Source organism: Temnothorax americanus, unplaced genomic scaffold, assembly GCF_048541705.1.
Source record: "Temnothorax americanus isolate GAGA-0224 unplaced genomic scaffold, ASM4854170v1 Scaffold7, whole genome shotgun sequence".
NCBI classification, from domain to species: Eukaryota; Metazoa; Arthropoda; class Insecta; order Hymenoptera; family Formicidae; genus Temnothorax; species Temnothorax americanus.
In genome coordinates this window covers 4,036,193-4,055,113 of record NW_027509792.1, presented here as the reverse complement: position 1 = coordinate 4,055,113, position 18,921 = coordinate 4,036,193, and the positions used below count along the sequence as shown (strand labels likewise).

The window sequence follows — 18,921 nt, the reverse complement described above, 5'->3', positions numbered from 1 at the left end:
GTGTCGTTTCGCGATGTCGTTGAAGCAACTTTCTCCGAGTCGAGTTTTTCTGATTAAGTCGAGGGGCGTGGTGCGTATTAATCAACGTTAATTTAAACTATCTATCGTTTCCGTTCGCCATCGTTTCCGATACCTGTTACTTCCCTGGTCATGCACGTACAACAGTTTCTTCTCCCACGTCGATTTGTCGGTGAAAACTATCTCGCCCTCGATCATCTCAAAATCGTCAATCATTTCTCTGGTCTTGGCAAAACCTCGCCGAATACTTCGTCCGCGATATTAATCGCTCAAGTCATTTAATGTAAATACCTTCGGGCACAAATGCTGCCTGATTTACGGCACGCTCGGTCGGCGAAATGGTTATAACGGATTTACGTACGTAGGTCGATTTATCGCGCTGACGTCGTCCTTACGAACGTAACGTTCGTTATAGCTGTTACCTTCTTACATCCGCAACAAAGTCCAGGAATACCTGGCTATACGCGAAAGTCAATACTTCGTCCACCGAGAACCGCGCTCGTGATGAAGATTTATCATCTAGAAAATACGTGGCGCGGGGAAAAGAGGCGATCACTTTCGAAAATATCGATTTTAGAAGACGATATATTCGAAGACGATACGCGCGGAATCGCCAACATCGCGGCACGGCGTTACTCGTCCAGGGTTAAAAATACAGCTATAAAAGCGTTGCTGGCCGGTAACGGTTGCTCAGCGCTGCGTGTAAGTCGTGAGTGAAATTAAACGCGCCTGAGAGAGCGATCTACGATCGGCCCTCCTGCCTTTTTTTTTTCTTTCGAGCGCTCGCGAACAATAGTCCGACGAGAGGCGGTCGGACGTTTTTGCGCGTCGTTCTCGTTCCGCGGTCCGTCACCGGAGGAAACTGTTCTCTGTTGCCGGGTTCGCAACACGAATCCAGAAGGGCCTGGCGATAGCGAGGTCTTCTCGGTGGCGAAGGCCTAAACGCGTCTAGAATTCCTCGATCACCTATACAGGGTGTTCCAGATCTACTATCCCTCGATCAATCAGCCTTTGCTTTACAGAGGCAAAATTCTGTTAAATGTCATTAGGATCTGAGAAAAAGTCTATTAACGCGTGAGCTCTATGTTGCATATCCGCGCCTTAGAAACTGCTCGGCAAACTTCTTCATATTCTTGTTTATAATCCGGAATCTCTATCGCTTCGTTGCACCGAGGAGAAATTGATTTCAAATTAGCTAAAAGAGAATTCACGGACGAAAGGTGCGGCGACAGTTCTGGAACACCGTCTACACGCGGCGCAGCTACATCACTGCTAACTGATGTTTCGCGCGACGATATCGATATCGGCGCGATGGTACTCGAGAACGAACATTACTTTTCGATGATGATTCAAGCGTCATCTGCCTTGTCCAGCGAAACCAGTCCATTAACCTTTGTCCGGCGTATCGGGGTTTGAAATAGCCTGGAAGACGGTCTCTGACAATGAGAGAGCTCCGGGTAAACAGCGTTCCAGTTGAAAATTATCGAGGTCTGCTCGGGACGAGTATTGCCGTTCAAGTACCCGCCTGGATACTTATCCGTATACTCTCCGCTGTCCTTCGACGTATTCTTCCCCGGCGTTACACGCGGCCTGGCTCCGCTGCACGTGCTGGTACCCTGACCTACATTCACACCTACGTGTCTAAGCCTATGTCTACGACGGTCGATCGCGCCATCGCATCGTTCGTTCGCCTGGCGACTCGGCCTGGCAACCGGGCGGTCCGATTTAATATTTTCGAAATTGCGGAGCCTGACGGCCAGCGCCGCGCCGCCGCCGCCATCGCCGTCGCCGCCTCCGCCTCCGGTTGCCCTACATTTCGCTCTTGCTTCTACACTCTTACGCTCCGTATCATAGGGCATACCTTCGGACCTGTTGCGCTCCTCTGCGCAGCGGACTCGCTTCCTTCCTCGCGGCTCGAATCAGATGGCAACGGATCGCGCGAGCGAATGCGAGGCCAGATGCTCTTAGCGAAACGTAGAAGCGAAAGCATTCGCGCTAATCGCGATAAAATAGAGTTACGACATTGTCGAATCCCCCTCGAGGTCTCTCGAGTGCAGAGAGCAGATCGCGCTTTCCGCACGTTTCCTTGATAATTATTTATTTAACTCCGTCACGAATGTATATAAATATTGCTTTGTCAGACGCGAGGGTGACGAAGCGTGAGAGCTAATTCGCGATCAATTTTTAATTAATGCTTTCATTATTCGCGAATGGGACGCGGGTGCTCTTCACACTCGATGATATATCTAGGTCGATCGCGCGCACGTTTATTTTTTTTTTTTTTTCACCGCCATCGCGCTGTCGGACTTGGTTTCACTACGGCGCTATTCGCGGATGCGCCAGGACGTATCGCGGAGCACATCAAAATTCTTGCTGTGAAAAGAGATATTCAGTTCCGTATGTGAGGGCTTTTCAAACGCTAAACTTGTTTTCGAACTTTGTTATTTCGAAACACACTTTCATATTAACACACATTGCATATTAATATTCTATAAATAGCTCAAAATGTATTTCGAACTTTATTATTTCGAAATACACTTTGTGCTATTTATAGAGTATTAATATGCAATGTTGTGACTATCTGAAACTGGAAATTATCACTTTTTTTTATTACTTTTTTTGATATCTTTGACGCGATGAAAAACAGGCTCTCCGACATTTATACATCTTGGACTCGAAGTATTTACACGTGGAAACTGGACATGAAGATATTACAATTGTCAGTATTGAGACATAAAAGCGTAAAAGCTTGCTTCTCTAATTTTAGATCGAGAAATTGCCGTAGCGTCCAATGAGCATGTATATTATTAGAGAAGGACGATCGAATCGAAGAGTGGCGAACACGTGTATTATATTTTGCGAGAAAGTCTTTTTTTTTCTCTTGCTTCGACCTCGCTCGAAGACGTTCGAAATTGAATTCGTCTAGAAGCCGGCGACATCCGGCGATGTTTCCCATTAATGCTCCGAATGGGTGTCTTGAGTGCTAATTTACACCCAGCCCACTATTCTCTTCGTCCCTGGCTGACTTACGCGAGGGTGGAAATGGGTCGCGTGTTATATCGCGCGGCGCGGTGTACAGAGTGTACCATTTCTATCGCGTTATTTTCCAACGATAGATTATTCGGTCAATTTGGAGTCAATAAGGATCACGGAGCGCGTCCCAGTTTTATCGCAATTATTTTTTTATCGCGACAGATTCCTCAGCCAATTTAGAGTTTTTCTTTCGATCAAAATGACAGCTATAATTTTCAAGTATAACCGATGATTGGAAAATAATTTCTAATAAACTAAACTCGAGGAAATAAAATGGCTCATGTTCTTCGATTAATTAATTTCAAATATGGATTACCAATTTGAGACTTAATTATGAAGATACATGCCTTGGGAAAGATACGATAATGATCTTTCTTAACATTTTTGTTAATGAAGAATCTATTACGAAACGGTCAAAGAATTTTCCGCTAAAAATAATATGGCAAAAATGGGACATCCTATGAAAAGTGACAAAAGTGAGCAGGGAGGGGCAGATCGAAGAGTCTCTAATGAGGATGAAGTTGGAATGCGGAACGTCTCGTATTACTGTTGACACGTAAACATCAAATACATATTTCATATTGCATTTCATATTTTTTAGATGATTCTTACTTCTGACATCTTCTAAAAGATTTAAATGCGGTCTTTTTTTTAATCAAAATCTAGTATGACATTCGCTGTTCATGTGAAAAATTGTAATATTAAATATCTTGGTATAAGTATGAGTCAGAAGTCGGTTAAAAGTCGATCCGAAATTGGCTGAGAAATAAGGTCTTCTTATCTGCAACCGCGACAAATAAATCAACAGCCGCGTTCTAATCGCGCGACGATCGACGGCCGTGCTTATCGATCCGCCGTTTTTTCCTTTTTTTCATCTCGGGCCGTTCTTCCGCACACACCTTCGACATTCTTCCACGCGTGTTAACCTTTCGTTATCGTTGCAAGTGAAGTTTAAAAATAGTCCCGTGCGGCCCCTCAGGTGGCGGATCGTCGGAAATTTGCCGCCGTGTCCTTAAATCGGTGCCGAACTTCCGCGTTAATAAATACGACGTCCTATTTTCGCCGCAGGCTTAGTCGTAATACGTATTATTGGCTCTCCCTGGCTCAAATTAATTTAATGGAACAGTTGCCACGCCACAGACGTATCTGCCGCCTATATATCGGAAAACAACGTAAAGCGCCGGAGAAGCGCGTTCTCTGGTCAATGTGGGATAGATTTTCCATTAAGTAAAACTTGATTGAATGCCATTACTCATAACACTTTTAATTTCCATTAAATACACACATTTTGATTTTACTGATATTCAACTTACGAATATGTTATGGTGTAAAAAAATTTCGAATTTTCTGTGATGATAATTTCTAGATAATTACTTGATATAGACTTTTGTATACATGCTGAGCACTTTCTCCAACAAATTGTAGTTTCTTTTTTTTTACAGTTTTTTACACAGTTACAGATATCAGACGCGCAATTTGTATATATAATAATTCCGAAATAATATCCTTATCGCTATTTGCATTACAAATATTGAAGCATTTAGGCGGCGGAAATAATTTGTATTTTAACACAGCTCTCGATGACTCTTGGCGTCAACAGACGCGTCGAATTGCACGTGTCGTCCGCTTCGACGTTTCACTCGCAACACCTGCGGCCATCTCCTCTGTCGCTCTCACACGTTTTTCCGTTGCTCGCCTTAGTGCCCTCGGGAACCATCGACCGTGCCTACTTTATGCCATTTCTCTCTCGAAGCTCGCAACATCGAACGTTGCCAGTTCGTACCATTTCACGGCGGTGCGGCGGACAGCTGCCCATAGTAACGGTCGGAGAAGACACGTCGACTGCCGCGAGGGATCCTCAAGGTCCTACGTCGCTCTGTCATGCTTTCGAAATTATCCTCTCCCTTGCGCATTCTCCATTATACATTCCCCTACAGCGCGAAAGAATTTTCCTGACAGTCGTTACGATAATATCATTACAAATGAACCATTAAAAAAATGATACAATCTATAAAATGTAATATAGATCGGGTAGAAGAAAAATTTCAGGATATCCTCATCGCGTGAGGATATGGTACCCCCGAGGACTTTGCAAGAGCAAGAATCGATAAAAGATCTAAAGAAAATCATGCTATTTATATAATAGCGCACAATTATCCTATTTTTATCAAGAAAAGAGAGAGATGGACAACGATAATATCACTTAATGACTATTCACGTATTTCTGTGTATAATTTCTACTTTGTAATCATGCAGTAATCATATACAGTTATCACCGTTTCATATTAATGACAATTTCGTAGTTCTCATACAGTTTATCTATTGACTTATTTTAATCGTTTACTTGATAGAATAATTATTTCTCATTTCATTGGCTTTTGTTCCTTTTCCTCGGCCTTGCTAACGATCGTGTTTTCACTGCGATTTCGCAGTGAAACATCCTCATGCGACGTCCCATGCGACGTTATTGCGCCAAATCTGCAATGTATATGTTTCATTCGTTTTATTCAATATAACGATGAAACGTTTAATATGTTAATACTTTACAGTACGGAGATAATAGAATAATTGTACAATAACGCGTGAAATATCCTTTTCATTAAATAGTAGAAACGATCGAGATAAACGATATCATTGCAAATTTACCGCACACACAAGTGCGAAGCACTTGTCAAACTGTACCGTCGAAAGTTTAACTCGGATACTTTAGCGACGACAAAGTTTCGTTACCTAACAGAACCCAAGTTTTGTTAGGTAACAAAAGTACAGAGCTTCTCATACGCTTTCACGACGAGGATATTTCCCGAATCGTACAGGCTTAAACACTTAATAATAATCGTATACGCGAGTTGAATTGCAGGCGTGAAGAATTGAAGAATCGATATGATAAATGAATACGATATTAATTCTCATTTGCCTACTCACATCGTAAATGAATATTAATTCTCATTTGTCTGTTTGCATCATCGTCATGGCTACTGTTGCAAATCAACGGTGGTGGCACTTCAATTTCAACTTTTAACACTTGGAGCGTAATGATGTACCGTATGTTGCGTCAATTTGCGAAACAATTCGATACGATTTCGATTACCTTCGCAGAAGCCATTGCACGTTATCAGTTTCCGATAAAACGCGCGTGCGCCTTACGAAATCGCGCGACATCCTGACGGGTTTTCCTTGACGGAATCGCTAATAAGGCTCTTCCGTAGTTTTCCCGTAATTAACGTGCCGTGGCGGTATTCTTGCAAACGAAATACTTGAGAAACGAAAGAGTTCAGAGTTATTGGTTTCTCGATATATTGTAGTCGAGGAAATGAGTGTTGCGACTATAACAAAGCGAGAGGTAAATTGAAAATCGTCAGGTGTGCATTACGAGTTGTTGCGCAAACTCGCAATTTTTTGTCGCCTCTCCAATCCGGTAGAAATAATGGATGGAAATATTTTAGGTATTTATAGTCACACGTCGTTGCATTTCGCGTCGTCTATTCGCTCTTTCAGCGACGACCGTAATTCGCCTGGTTTTGATCGTCGCGCGATATCGATCCTTTCCGAAATTTGCGACGGCCGCGGCGGCAGGTATATTATAATACCGTACTCGTAACTGGAGTCATCAGCCGGAGCATCGTAATAATAGAATAAAGGATATTACGGAATCGAAATTGTTTCTCAAAGATGACAGCACGATTATAAAATAATTTAAATGCGTTTAATAACATTAATTCGATCTTTCTTAAATCTTACAAAGCGTTCACAGAATAATTAATAAAATGTATTTTATATTGTACAAAAAATTATGGAATGTGTGATTCTTAAATCTTTCATCTTCCTAAAGACTATTTCTATTTTTTTCATCCAATACGGTTTTTTTTTTTCATGAAATATTAAAGTTTCTATACCTTCAATACCTTCAAGACTATGACGATTACGGCGAATGCATATTCGGAAATTCATTCTGATGGATTTGTGCCAAGCGTCAAAATAAAATATATTGATGCGTAAGAGTACTTACGATGCGTGTGATCTAATCTCGCGCGGTATAAAACCGTCTCGAGTGTCCCGACTTACCTCAAGGTGTATGATTAACTTCGAAGCTTGGCACGAAATCGTCAAAACAAATTTCCACTATAACTTTGGTCTAAACTGATCTTTACGTCTACGTTAGCCGATAAATTGTCCGCGAATATGTCGATTGTAAAACGAGAAACATAATTAAGAATTAAAATACCTAATTATTCTAATTAAAGTTTTAGATAAGAGGAGGACACCGGTGACTTAATCGTTTCATTCAGAGAAAATTGTAGCGATTATACCGTTTCTACAGTTTTTTCTTGCTACTTTCGCCACTCCGCTTTGCAATTCTAGCCAGGCCGGAGTATACGAGAGTATATACGTGCCCCAGGCGTCACGCACTTTCTCCCGGACGTTTTTCCGGTAGATGCAGAGTAGCGAAAGGGTTAATCCTCCCACGCGCACGCGGTTTCTGTGCATACGTCGCGGTAGGGTATGTATATACCCTCGCGAAGCCGTGCAAGGGGATGCATGTGCGTGTGTTCATTTTGCACGCCGTTTGCGCACGCTCCCCTCTCATGAGTCTCATGCCTATTCGGCTCCAATCCTTTCAACATCCTCTTTGTCTTTCTCGTTGTCTCCGCGTGCTCGTGCGTTAATCGCAGATTAAGCGAGAAAGGGAGAGGAGAAGGCGGACGAGGAGACCATCGGCGAAAAGAAGACGGCGGAAAGGGGTGGGATCAGGGTCGGATTTCCCATTAGTAGCCGCCGTGGTACTGGCGTTAGTGGACAGCGTTTATCTTTCGTTAGCTCTAGAGAAGACCTTCCGAAAACAAACAAAATGTGAAGGCTATAAAAATGCGCGAGTAAGCGCGACGTTAAAAAAAATAGCTATGTCGATATTATCAGAAATGTATTCCTGATTCGATTTTGTGTACGTTCAAGAGCTTGGCTATTTAACAATTTAATTCTCTATAACACGATTAAAAAATTACATACCGACATATATCCTGTGCTTTTGAAGTTTTAATGATTTGATGAATGATTTAATCATTGCTTTCCGTTTAATTATAAAAAAAATCCGGTTATAGAGGGTTAAAGTCTTTGAAAATTGAAACGTTTCAAACTTCTCGAAAATATTCCCGTCACTTTCCATCGATTTTCTATGTAACATATACTCTGTAGTCCTATATTCTCCTGCTTATCGCGATCACCGAAATAAGCTTGTTAAAATTTTAGAAACCCTGGCTCACACACTCGCTCGCTCGGGCAGGATGCGACGACCCTTTCTGAACTCGGTCTTTTTTTTGTCTGACGGGTCTCCGCTGCGTTCAGTACCTCCGTACGGACTCGCGCTCGGTGTCAGGTCGATAGTTTTCCACGCTCTCCGTCGTGGCATGGCACACACAATTTTTGCCTCTGTGCTCTCTCTCTCTCGCCGTGCGGCACCCGTTCGCACCGGTAAGACTGGTTTATATCCACGAAGAGTGGCCGCCCGATGAAAGGATCCTCTCGGTAGCTCTTTACGGCCGGGTTCAATCGATCGTTCCCTTAACGCGCGCCGAGCACCTCGGACGTGTCGTGCAAAATTGCAACCATTATTTCATATCGCGCAACACTTTATTTTACGCCATCGATCACGACTCGTTTTACGTCGTTATCATCAGTATTGCTATTTATTACTGGCGTGCACGATTATATCGCGGGTATCTCTCCGCTTAAGAAAATTGATTCGGTATCTGGAGTAAAAATTAGCATTTGTAGGAAATACTTCTGAGAAAGTGTATGCAGCTTTCAAGTGATTATAAATATAACACCGGTTTCCTTACAATATCTGTATTCTTGCAATTAGAAGCTACATTAGTAAAACACAGCGAAATGTATTTCACACAATAACGTCAAGGAGAGGAAACCCCGCGAAGACTTCTGCAACGAAACTGCGGAAGGCTTGAGAAAGATCATCCTGATAAGGGGCACGAAATTAATATAATGAACTGTGCAACGATGTTAACTATTAATTATAATTTATTTTACATCGTTGCCGTTATTGCTGTTATCATTGACACGTCGCTTATCATTTTCCCTCTAAGAATTATTATTATTAATTTAAAAAGATAGAACATGACTAAAGCGTATATATGACTTCGCGAGAAAAGCGATTGAGCGCGGGCCGCGTAGTCATACAACGGCCAACCGATATATCGACATCTTCGCAATATCTGGTATTCGACGGTGTCATCGGTGCTTCCTGTCGAGGAAGCCACGAGTCCTCCGCGGTCGCAGGGTTGATCGTGAGGCGGCGATGCGACAGCTGGCCCTGTATACAAGGGCGTGGCGCTATCTTTGTCCGAAATAATCGGCGACGCGCATCGGCGAGCGAGCGGGAATAAAGCGGCCGAAGAAGCGCGGCCGTCGCGCTAATTATCGCGAAAGTATCGAACCGCTAATTGCAGAACGCGCCCGCGCGCGCGCGCGCGCGCACAAGCGAGTGAGCGAGCGCGAGCGAGTCATTGACCTTCGCTTCTGGCGAAGAGTTTCGTTCGTTCGTTCGTGCGTTCCGGCCCGCATCCTTTATGTCTCCGCAGGTAGGTGCGCAAGTGGCCGCAGGAATGTGCTTTCGTTCGAGCGACGAGGCCCCGAGTGCTTCATTTTTCTTCACGTGGACGTCAAGTAGCGTCAACGACGCGTGATATTATCCTCGTCGTCGATTTACGGCCACGCGGCTACGTTATCCGGATAAGAGACCGCTCGCGAATAGGAAACGAGAAACGCGCCATACATTCGTTCGCTTTAAAAGAAGAAAACACATGGCTCGCCTCTGTGCCGGCTAATTTTAAGAGAGATTACATTCTCGATTCTTTTAGGTAAATCCCCGAAGGAGATTCGAAGGATTAAACGATAAGACTCGTGACGTAGCTTTTCCGCACATTTCTCTTATCTTCGCTGCACACTCCTTACAGCGTTTGCTATTTCTCTCTCCTTTTATTTTTATTCTCGTTGTTCTATTCTCCTCGAATGGCGTCGCGCACAAGTCGCCGTGCGACTCTGCGACATGCTTACAGTTCGCTCGACGGTTCGTGCTCCTTAGCTTAGGTATATATAATGAAAAATAAGAAAACACGCTACTTAGTGCACGCGCGTTTCATTTATTAGATTCGCGAAGAAGCCTTTGCAGGATATAAAATTAAACCGCGTCAAAATTGAATTTTGTGCTTTAGCCGGCTTCTGTAGCGTCCGGCGAAGCTGATTGCCCCGTCATTTCTCCATAAGTCACGTGCAGATCGTGATACGTACATGCCTCTGCGTATAGCACACGCTTGTAAAATTAAATTCAATATTAATTGCTGGATATTATTTTCAAAAGTTTTCGCTCCGTAACTCGTATAGAGAGTAGAAATGTTCCGTATGTTTATCTCTCCATTATCGAATTTTACAAAGAGATTTGTATACTATAATTGTATTATATTATTTCTATTCTCATACTCTCCTACATTTTAATTGCTATTTAGATTTGCAATGAAAGCAGTCTTAATTTGGCAATTAACTAACTCGACACGAAACGAGCTAATATCGTTTTGTATCCTGAAGATAAAATTATCTTCGTAATTCGACGTATAACATTATTTTTCTTTATATCCTCGAGGAAAAATGATCGGATTGCCCTGGCCTTTGTTCACATCGATATAGTTTATGGGTATTGGTCAAATAATACCCCAACTGCTCTTCATTTGCCGAAAATTTACTCTCGATCAGCACTTAAATTACAGATTTACCCGCGACGGTATCGCGATCGTCGCAGCTTTATTGCTATCCGATGCGCGCTTTGAAACAACGCAAATTATCGGATTAATTGCTATATACGCGATTGCGTTAAATGGAACATCCCCCGACAAGTTTGCGCGAGAATTTCATAGCCGGCGACCATAATTCCGCAGTGACCGCGCGTACCGCAGCCGATCTCGACAATCTAATTTTCTCACGTTGACTGCAATCAGTAGCAGCATGGAGCTATCGCGCGGCATTTAATTATCGCGCAATCATATTGTCATCGGGGGCGTAATATCTGTGAAACATCACGTAACTCGGTGCAATAGTACTATAACGGGCCATTGTACGCGAATTGAATCAGATAATTTAGAAGGGAAAATTGCACGTCCGGAGGCCCTACTATAATAACTTGTCATCGCTCATCCTCGGAATTCTCCCTTATAATTTATCCCTATGCCCTCCCGGCTATATCATTTCAATTATAATGCTCTTATCGACCTTCCTTTCTCTTTACAGGGAAGAACCTGTACAATAATGAGCACGTAGCAATTAAAATGGTAAGTAAGAAAACCGGGCGTTTTGTGTAACCGCGCGATACGTGAAAAACTCGACGAACCTCTGCTGAGCCCTCCTGCTCGCTTGTCGTTGCAGGAACCAATGAAGTCAAAGGCACCACAGCTACATTTAGAATATAGGTTTTACAAATTATTAGGTACACATGGTGAGTATCACTTTCACGCTATTACGTTCAAGATCTCGTGTAATAAGGCATGAATTCATAAATACGGTAAAAAGAAATTAGAGAGTGTGAATTGAATTATCTAAGTATTGAATTATTAAAAAAAATAGAATGAAAAGGAAAGAGCTAAAGAGTATATTCGCAGTAAAATATAATACAGACACGTCTATATAAAAAGTGACGGAGAGAAGTAGAAGGTAGATCATTAATTCTACGACGCCTGAGATAAGTCGATAACTCTCAAATAAACGTTTTCGATATTTTAGAGTGCCGTTAATCTTTCGTCGATGACGCTGCGAGAAAATAGTCTCGCAGCCGTTCGAATCGACTTTGCGTAATTTGACGCGATACGACACGCGAGATATATAATTTACTTCAATTTTAATACGACCTGAGTTGGCTAAATCCCATGTGAGACAATCGCGCATGTAGTTTCCGCACGCTTGACTAAAGCTCGACACAAATTAGCGTCACGAATTGAGATTGTATCGGAAACGTACACCTCGTGCGTCGAATCATGCCCGGAGAAATAAAGGTACTGCGTTTTTTTTTTTCCCCATATACAGGCTGTTCCGCGTTTTATCTTTTAACGGTTAATTCCTCGGCTAATTTTGAGTCGGTTTTTCCACGGGTGGTGATATCGAGGTTTTTTTGTCGCAACTTCATAATTTTCAATATTGCACGTATTGAACATCTATTAGCCACGCATTTGATAAACACAGCGACGTTTCTCGTCAGTCTTGTATTATTTTTAATTATCATTACCTTTGTAATTATTCCCATTGGAGGCAATATTTCTGAATTATTTATTTAAAGAATCATCATATGTAATACCGAAACTTAAAGCGTTAACGTTCCATTTGGAGCTTTATGTATTCTGCAAAGTCGCTCGTGAAAAATATTCGCGAAATATTGCGTTCAGAATGATGCAAAAATGTAAATTTCATTGCGTATATCTTTTCATTCTCTCTTGCTCCTGCGTGCGCGTATCCGCGTCAAATGAGAAATTAATCAGAAAATTTTAAACATCCTCGCATATGTGCTTATTTTCGACGTTTTCAAGATCTTCCATCGTCGTAGAGTTACATCTGCCTGATCTACAATCGTCACACTATTCTTATTTCATTTTTACACGTTCCGTTGCGACGAAACTGATAATATCGCGCATACTGGGGGTAATCTGGGGTGTGATCTGCTTTTGTCGATCGGTATAGTTCATAACACACATATAGAGGGTATACCGGAGGTGTACTACTTCGGCCCGTGCGGGAAGTACAACGCTCTGGTGATGGAGCTCCTCGGTCCGAGCCTTGAGGACCTCTTCGACCTCTGCGGGAGAAGGTTTACCCTCAAGACCGTTCTCAACATTGCCACACAGCTCGTAAGTCGCATTACCGTAACACTTTCGGTCCGCAAAACTAACTCTGAAACACCGCACTTTGGGGGGTCGATCTCAAACACCAAACTTGGATGTTTGAGGTCCGGCAAACCCCACGGACATCGATCGTCTTACATTCGCTTATTTCCTCGGGCTTTTCTCCTTTTACCACCTGAAAGATTTGTTTGAAAGTAAAAAATCATTTCTCAAAATTGTTACAACAGTAAATTGCACCGTGAGAACGAAAATCTATATAATTTTGCTACGTATAGAATAAAATGCACAAATATATCTTTTTTTCCAGCTCCATAGGATAGAATACGTTCATAGTCGGCATTTGATATACCGCGACATCAAGCCGGAAAATTTTCTGATAGGACGATCCACTACCAAGCGGGAAAAAATCATTCACATAATCGATTTTGGACTAGCCAAAGAGTATATAGACCTGGAGACGAACAAGCACATACCGTATCGGGAGCACAAGAGTCTCACCGGCACGGCGCGTTACATGAGCATTAACACGCATCTTGGCAAAGGTAACGGGCGTTTACTTTTGTTTCGTCGTGTGTGTGTGTGTGTGTGTGTGTGTGTATGTGTATGTGTGCGTGCGTCGCACTACATAACGAACCGCCACGTGCTAAGCCATCTGGCTCGAGAGAAAGCGCGGCGAGTGTTTTAATCTTCAGCAGGTATTGTGAAATCTTTTAAACCTCAAGTAACGTAAATTAAAGTTATTTAAATTTTAATAAGCTTTTAAATGTGAAATTACACAGATACCTATGGCGTACCGAGGACTTGACAGAACTTACGATACCTGCTGAGGATGAAGCCGCCGCGAATATATCATTTTTATAACGCGCTTCTCAGAATTTTGTGTCTTCTAATATCGTCGGGAGCACGGAATGAAATTTTCCATTATGCAGATAATGCCAAAAGCTATGTGAAGTATACAAGAGGTACGTTTTACCATAAACAGAGCAAAGCAGAAGGGACGACCTGGAGGCGTTGGGTCACATGTTCATGTACTTCCTGCGCGGCAGCCTGCCGTGGCAAGGGCTGAAGGCCGACACGCTGAAGGAGCGCTACCAAAAGATCGGCGACACGAAACGAGCGACGCCGATCGAGGTGCTCTGCGACGGCCATCCCGAGGAGATGGCCACGTATCTGCGCTACGTACGCAGGCTCGACTTCTTCGAGACGCCGGACTACGAGTACTTGAGGAAGCTCTTCCACGATCTGTATGAAAGACGTGGTTTCGTCAACGACGGCGAGTTCGATTGGACCGGCAAGACAATGGTGTGTGTCAAATGATCTTTTATTTATTTACGTTATGCAAAAAGCTTTTTTTATGTAAAAAAAACTTTTCAGCGGATTACTTTTTTCACGTTCGCGCATTACTTTTTATCCGATAATCTGCAAAAGCAATGACGTCAGTGCGTGCATGTTAACTTGTTTGTGTTGTATCGGGGAACGTTGGTGATAACAGTCGTCGCTTCAATAAGAGAAAACGAATCGACGACTGAATCGTGATCTCGCATTGACGTTATCTATATATTTTCCTGTCCAATAAAGTAAAAAACGGGGATTTTATCGCCCACGTCATTTATTTGTGAGCAATCTTATATAATTAGAAAATTTGTACGAAGCATTTTTCATCAAAATATTACTCTGATCTTTGAAATGTAAAAAATGACGATAATAATATTTACGAGTGACGGTGCAAAGTCAATACCGTTTCCTCTTTTTTTTTTTCCGGCAAAAAAGATTCTCTTTCTTCCAAATTATTCATAAATTCTTGATAGTAACTTTTTTGTCAGCCGTAATTTTCTAAATGAAATTGATTTGTCGGGAAAAGATTCTGGCAGCTGGGTAAGTAAATCGCCCGCCTATATTCCAACAGACCCGACACAAAGAGCTATGCGGTACCGAAGAGCGGTTTCACATTTGATTTTTAACGTTTGCATGCTGCCTTCCCCCTCAATGCACTATCTCTAGCCATCCTTCGAGAACTTCGAGAACCTCAGAGCGCTGCGGATGGCGGCCCCCTCGCATATCGACAAAACTAAGTCCGACAAGGTTGGTGATGGCCTCTCGAGTAGCGACAATATCTTACGACAGATAATTGCGCGGGCCGAGTAATTGAGCTTCGATATCTTTGCTCATTGCAATATAATCGCATATTCTTCATGTAGTATAAAATATCGCTGCGTTGTCGCACAATATTCTATCTAACTAATCGTTGCCACTTGTCACGGCCGACTGGCCTTTCGTATATAGGGATCTAATGTGATTGTGATGTCACAGGTCTTCTGTTAAGCGTAAATTAAAGTGCACAGTTCGTCAATAAGTCTGTTTGTCTGTCTGTCTGTCTGTCCGCTTTCCAGCTCCAAGTATGTTATCCATATATCCTCGTGAAATACGTAGAAGCGTGCGATAACAGTGCTCATTACAGACTTTCGTCCACTATATATGTATATAAAGCAAACATTTTCTCTCTCGTTACAGTCCACGCCCGTCGGATCCCTTCAAACCGGCCAGGAGATCGTCGTATCACCAAATCGCGATCGGCATCCCGCCGCTTACAAGGTATTCCTTGTTTTCTTTCGTTTCTTCTTCCTTTTCTTTACTTTTCTTTTCTTCTAAGCCAAAAAGCATGGACGACGTGTGTAGCCCATTTGTTATTCGAGTTAACCGCATGGATACACGCCTCAGTAGCGAAAGAACCGAAAACAGAGTTTTAACAACGACCTTGATTCAGAATTCTTGTTTATCTCGGGGTAGAGATACAGATCAAACGAACAAATTTTACGGGGAGATACTGGCATGCGCTGGTATTAAGTGCAGAAAACGAAAACACATCACGCAAACCTATTGTCGGTTTCTCTCAGCACGTAATCTCAACGCGAGTATGATGGCGTATCAATTTGTAGGAGTACGATGATTTTGAGGAGGATGTGATCCTCACGATGGATGAGGTTCGCTTCGAGTTGCAAGGCCGATATGTAAGCCATCCTTAGGTTACGCTGAATCGACTTCTTCATGCATACTTTATCTTATCAGCTGGGAGATGACTATATAGTCGGAAAGATACCCGCGGTCACATTTTATAATGCGTATTATTAATGCGTAATGTTTTTCTACTCGTGAAACAAGGTCGCGCGAGATGTAACGATCGTGGAGCGTGAACTCTGCGAACTCACGTCTTTTAGATCAATAGTCGATTAACAGATTGATAACGGCAATAAATTTCCTTTCGCGCAACGTTATTAGAGTGACTAAATATAGATGATGGACCGTGACGAAGTCGTGCGAGCCGATACGTTCAATTCAAAACCTGCGATAGCGATAAACTCATGCACGAAGAAGTAATTTTTCTATTGGTTGCTCAAGTAGCTCAGCAGCTTGTAACAAACTAGAGCCCAGGAAATACGTTGCATCTCTCCTCGTAGCTCATCAGAGTGAAATATATAAAAATATTTGATGCGTAGATAATTATGTACATTTCATTTATCAGAGAGCGAACCGCATTTTTATCCCTTCCCGAATATAGTCATAGAGATTAATATCGGATTAGATTAATCTTATTAATGCGCGGATAATCTCGCGTTTTATCATCACTGATCGCCATGCTATATACGTACCAAAAGATTTCTCTCTCGGATCTCTCCTCGACATCTTTTTTTTTCTACTGTTCTTCGCGTTTATTCGCGGAGCTGTTTAACGCGACGCAACTGCGAAATTGTCATGCTTGTTCCTTCAGGATGTGGCAGGTGGAGGGGTGGGAGGTGGGGGCGGTAAGGGGGTGGGAGCCACGTGGCCAGATACTGTGAAGCAATCAGGAGCCGGTGGTACATTGACACCTGCTGACAGGCACGGTTCTGTACAGGTGAGTTTACCTGCGCATCTTCCGTCTTTCCCCTCTTTCTCCCTCTCTCGTGCCATTCTCTCGACTTCCCCACAGAAGCTTCTCCCTTTTTTTCGACTTTCTTTGCATCTTCTCGTCTCTTATTTAACAGCTGATTCATTTGCAACCGCGAAGGAAACGTGATTTTTAGACGCGACGTTGAAACTCACGCGTTAAATCTCATTACACATTAATTACTTAATCTCATCTCATACACTCTTTTTCCTATGAAACGTATTATAATATTCCTAAAGATTATAAAGATACCACGTGATATATGGAAAGATCGATTAAGGGCAAAATTATTCATTATTCTTCCCCAACCATCATCTTTCTTGTCTCACCTTCATAATATCAACGTATACGGGATGCCTCAATTTATCAGGAGTTAAACTGTTCGCTCTATTTCTAGACAAGGCACCACTGGATTATGGTCAGTTAGAAGTCTGTGCAATTTGATTTGTTGCGGCATGTTGTCTTTGTGTCGATTGTGTGTGATCGAGACTTACCTTCTTTCTTTAATTAGATACGAGATACTAATCCGGTATTAGTACAGATCACTTGTCTTCCTATGCACTTGCAATAACAAAAGCATCATCGTCACGTACAAACCGTATGACTTTTGAGGAAGATCAGATCTTTATTACTTACGCTTCTTTTTTTCCTTTAGTATATTGCTTTATTGAATCTATGTTACCAACAGTAGTCTTGTCTTACGTTAAATTCTCATCTCCGTTCCCTCCCTTTGTAAGATCTCACTTGGTTCTTTGTGTAACTTGCAAGTAGACTTTGGACAAATCAATTTTCGATGTGTACGTTACTTTATCATCAAATCCAAGTAGAGTGGAAAAAGGATTCTTTCCTGATTTTCACATCCAATATAGTATTTGAGACATAAAATCTATATAGTTACGTAAAAATCCCTTAATGTGATATTGACCTGTATATTTGTTTTCGTTTTCTTTGCAATAACGTTGTACGATGTGTACAGGTGGTATCGTCAACTAATGGAGAACTGGCTAACGATGATCCGACCGCTGGTCACTCCAACACACCAATTACAGCACCTCAGGAAGTGGACATGATCGACGAAACCAAGTTAGTAGCAGTTTGTTTTATTGCAATTCGTCTCTTTGTCTGTTCTCCTAAATATGGATAATCAAATGAATAAAACTGCAATTGTTTGATCAATTCCACGAATATTTTTGGTCGCGTTCCGTTATTGCATTTATCTACGCGATATTCTGAAATGTTATTAGTACAATTTTAATTAATTAACTCGAAAGAAAGCCTTAGTCTAAACTTCGACTGTTAAAGTAAGTGTTGAAGTCAGAATAAAAACAATAGCAGCTTATATCTTTAACATCAAAAGATATTGAAGATATAAAATATTGAATTAAATTAGATAATAAGACGCTCGATCTCTAAGCTATGCATGTATGTGTGTCTGTTATTTTCAGAAAAGTAATTCGAAAACCGAAACGTTGTCCCCGATGTGGAAAATTGTTGTTCCATTCTTTACAAGCATACATTTCCAGCACCTATCCTACCCTCATTCCCGAAATAGGTTTGTTACACCAATTGAAATGGTCGGTTCAAGATTTTCTATTTCGCAATATAAGAAGAAAATATAATATTTGTTAAATATTATTGAAGATCGGGGGAGATTATTGTCGTAGAAATTTTATTACTAGACTGCTAATGATGAGAAAATCAGTGTCGTGAACAAAATATAAAATTACAATAAGATGAATATATATTTGTGAGATGCTTTTACCTTATAGAATATTTTATAAAAATATTACAGAGCTATGTAGTTCAAGTTTCGCTATTTGTTCTCGCAATCATATCTGCAATTTATGTAAGATGTAGGGGCAAGATTTGACTTGATAATGTAGAGATAATTATTTGTCATTCTCGCAAAACGAAATGAATGTTTCTTTTGTTTATATTATCTAATACGGAGACTTGACTATTACATCGTTAATATACTATCTATGTCAATAAATCATCGGAGAGAAAGAATTTTTATTTATATGTAATTTAGACAATTTTCTTTAAGCCCCGTCT

The 18,921-nt window shown here is 41.7% G+C and overlaps 1 protein-coding gene across 13 annotated transcripts in view; it reads left to right on the top strand.

Annotated features, from left to right (window-relative positions):
- Gish (casein kinase I gish) overlaps window positions 1-18,921 on the top strand; it is a 33,290-nt gene that overhangs the window by 9,676 nt on the left and 4,693 nt on the right. For 3 of the 13 annotated variants that reach the window (XM_077422415.1, XM_077422412.1, XM_077422411.1), the window contains exons 2-10: window positions 11,344-11,384; window positions 11,479-11,548; window positions 12,781-12,947; window positions 13,249-13,483; window positions 13,924-14,243; window positions 15,453-15,533; window positions 16,708-16,833; window positions 17,264-17,284; window positions 17,843-17,949. In XM_077422415.1, the coding sequence (XP_077278541.1) occupies window positions 11,344-11,384; window positions 11,479-11,548; window positions 12,781-12,947; window positions 13,249-13,483; window positions 13,924-14,243; window positions 15,453-15,533; window positions 16,708-16,833; window positions 17,264-17,284; window positions 17,843-17,949 (1,168 nt within the window). Of the gene's footprint in view, window positions 1-11,343; window positions 11,385-11,478; window positions 11,549-12,780; window positions 12,948-13,248; window positions 13,484-13,923; window positions 14,244-14,942; window positions 15,024-15,452; window positions 15,534-16,707; window positions 16,834-17,263; window positions 17,285-17,842; window positions 17,950-18,311; window positions 18,770-18,921 lie in introns of those variants that run through there. The other 10 variants (XM_077422418.1, XM_077422416.1, XM_077422420.1 and 7 more) reach the window with 8 other exon arrangements.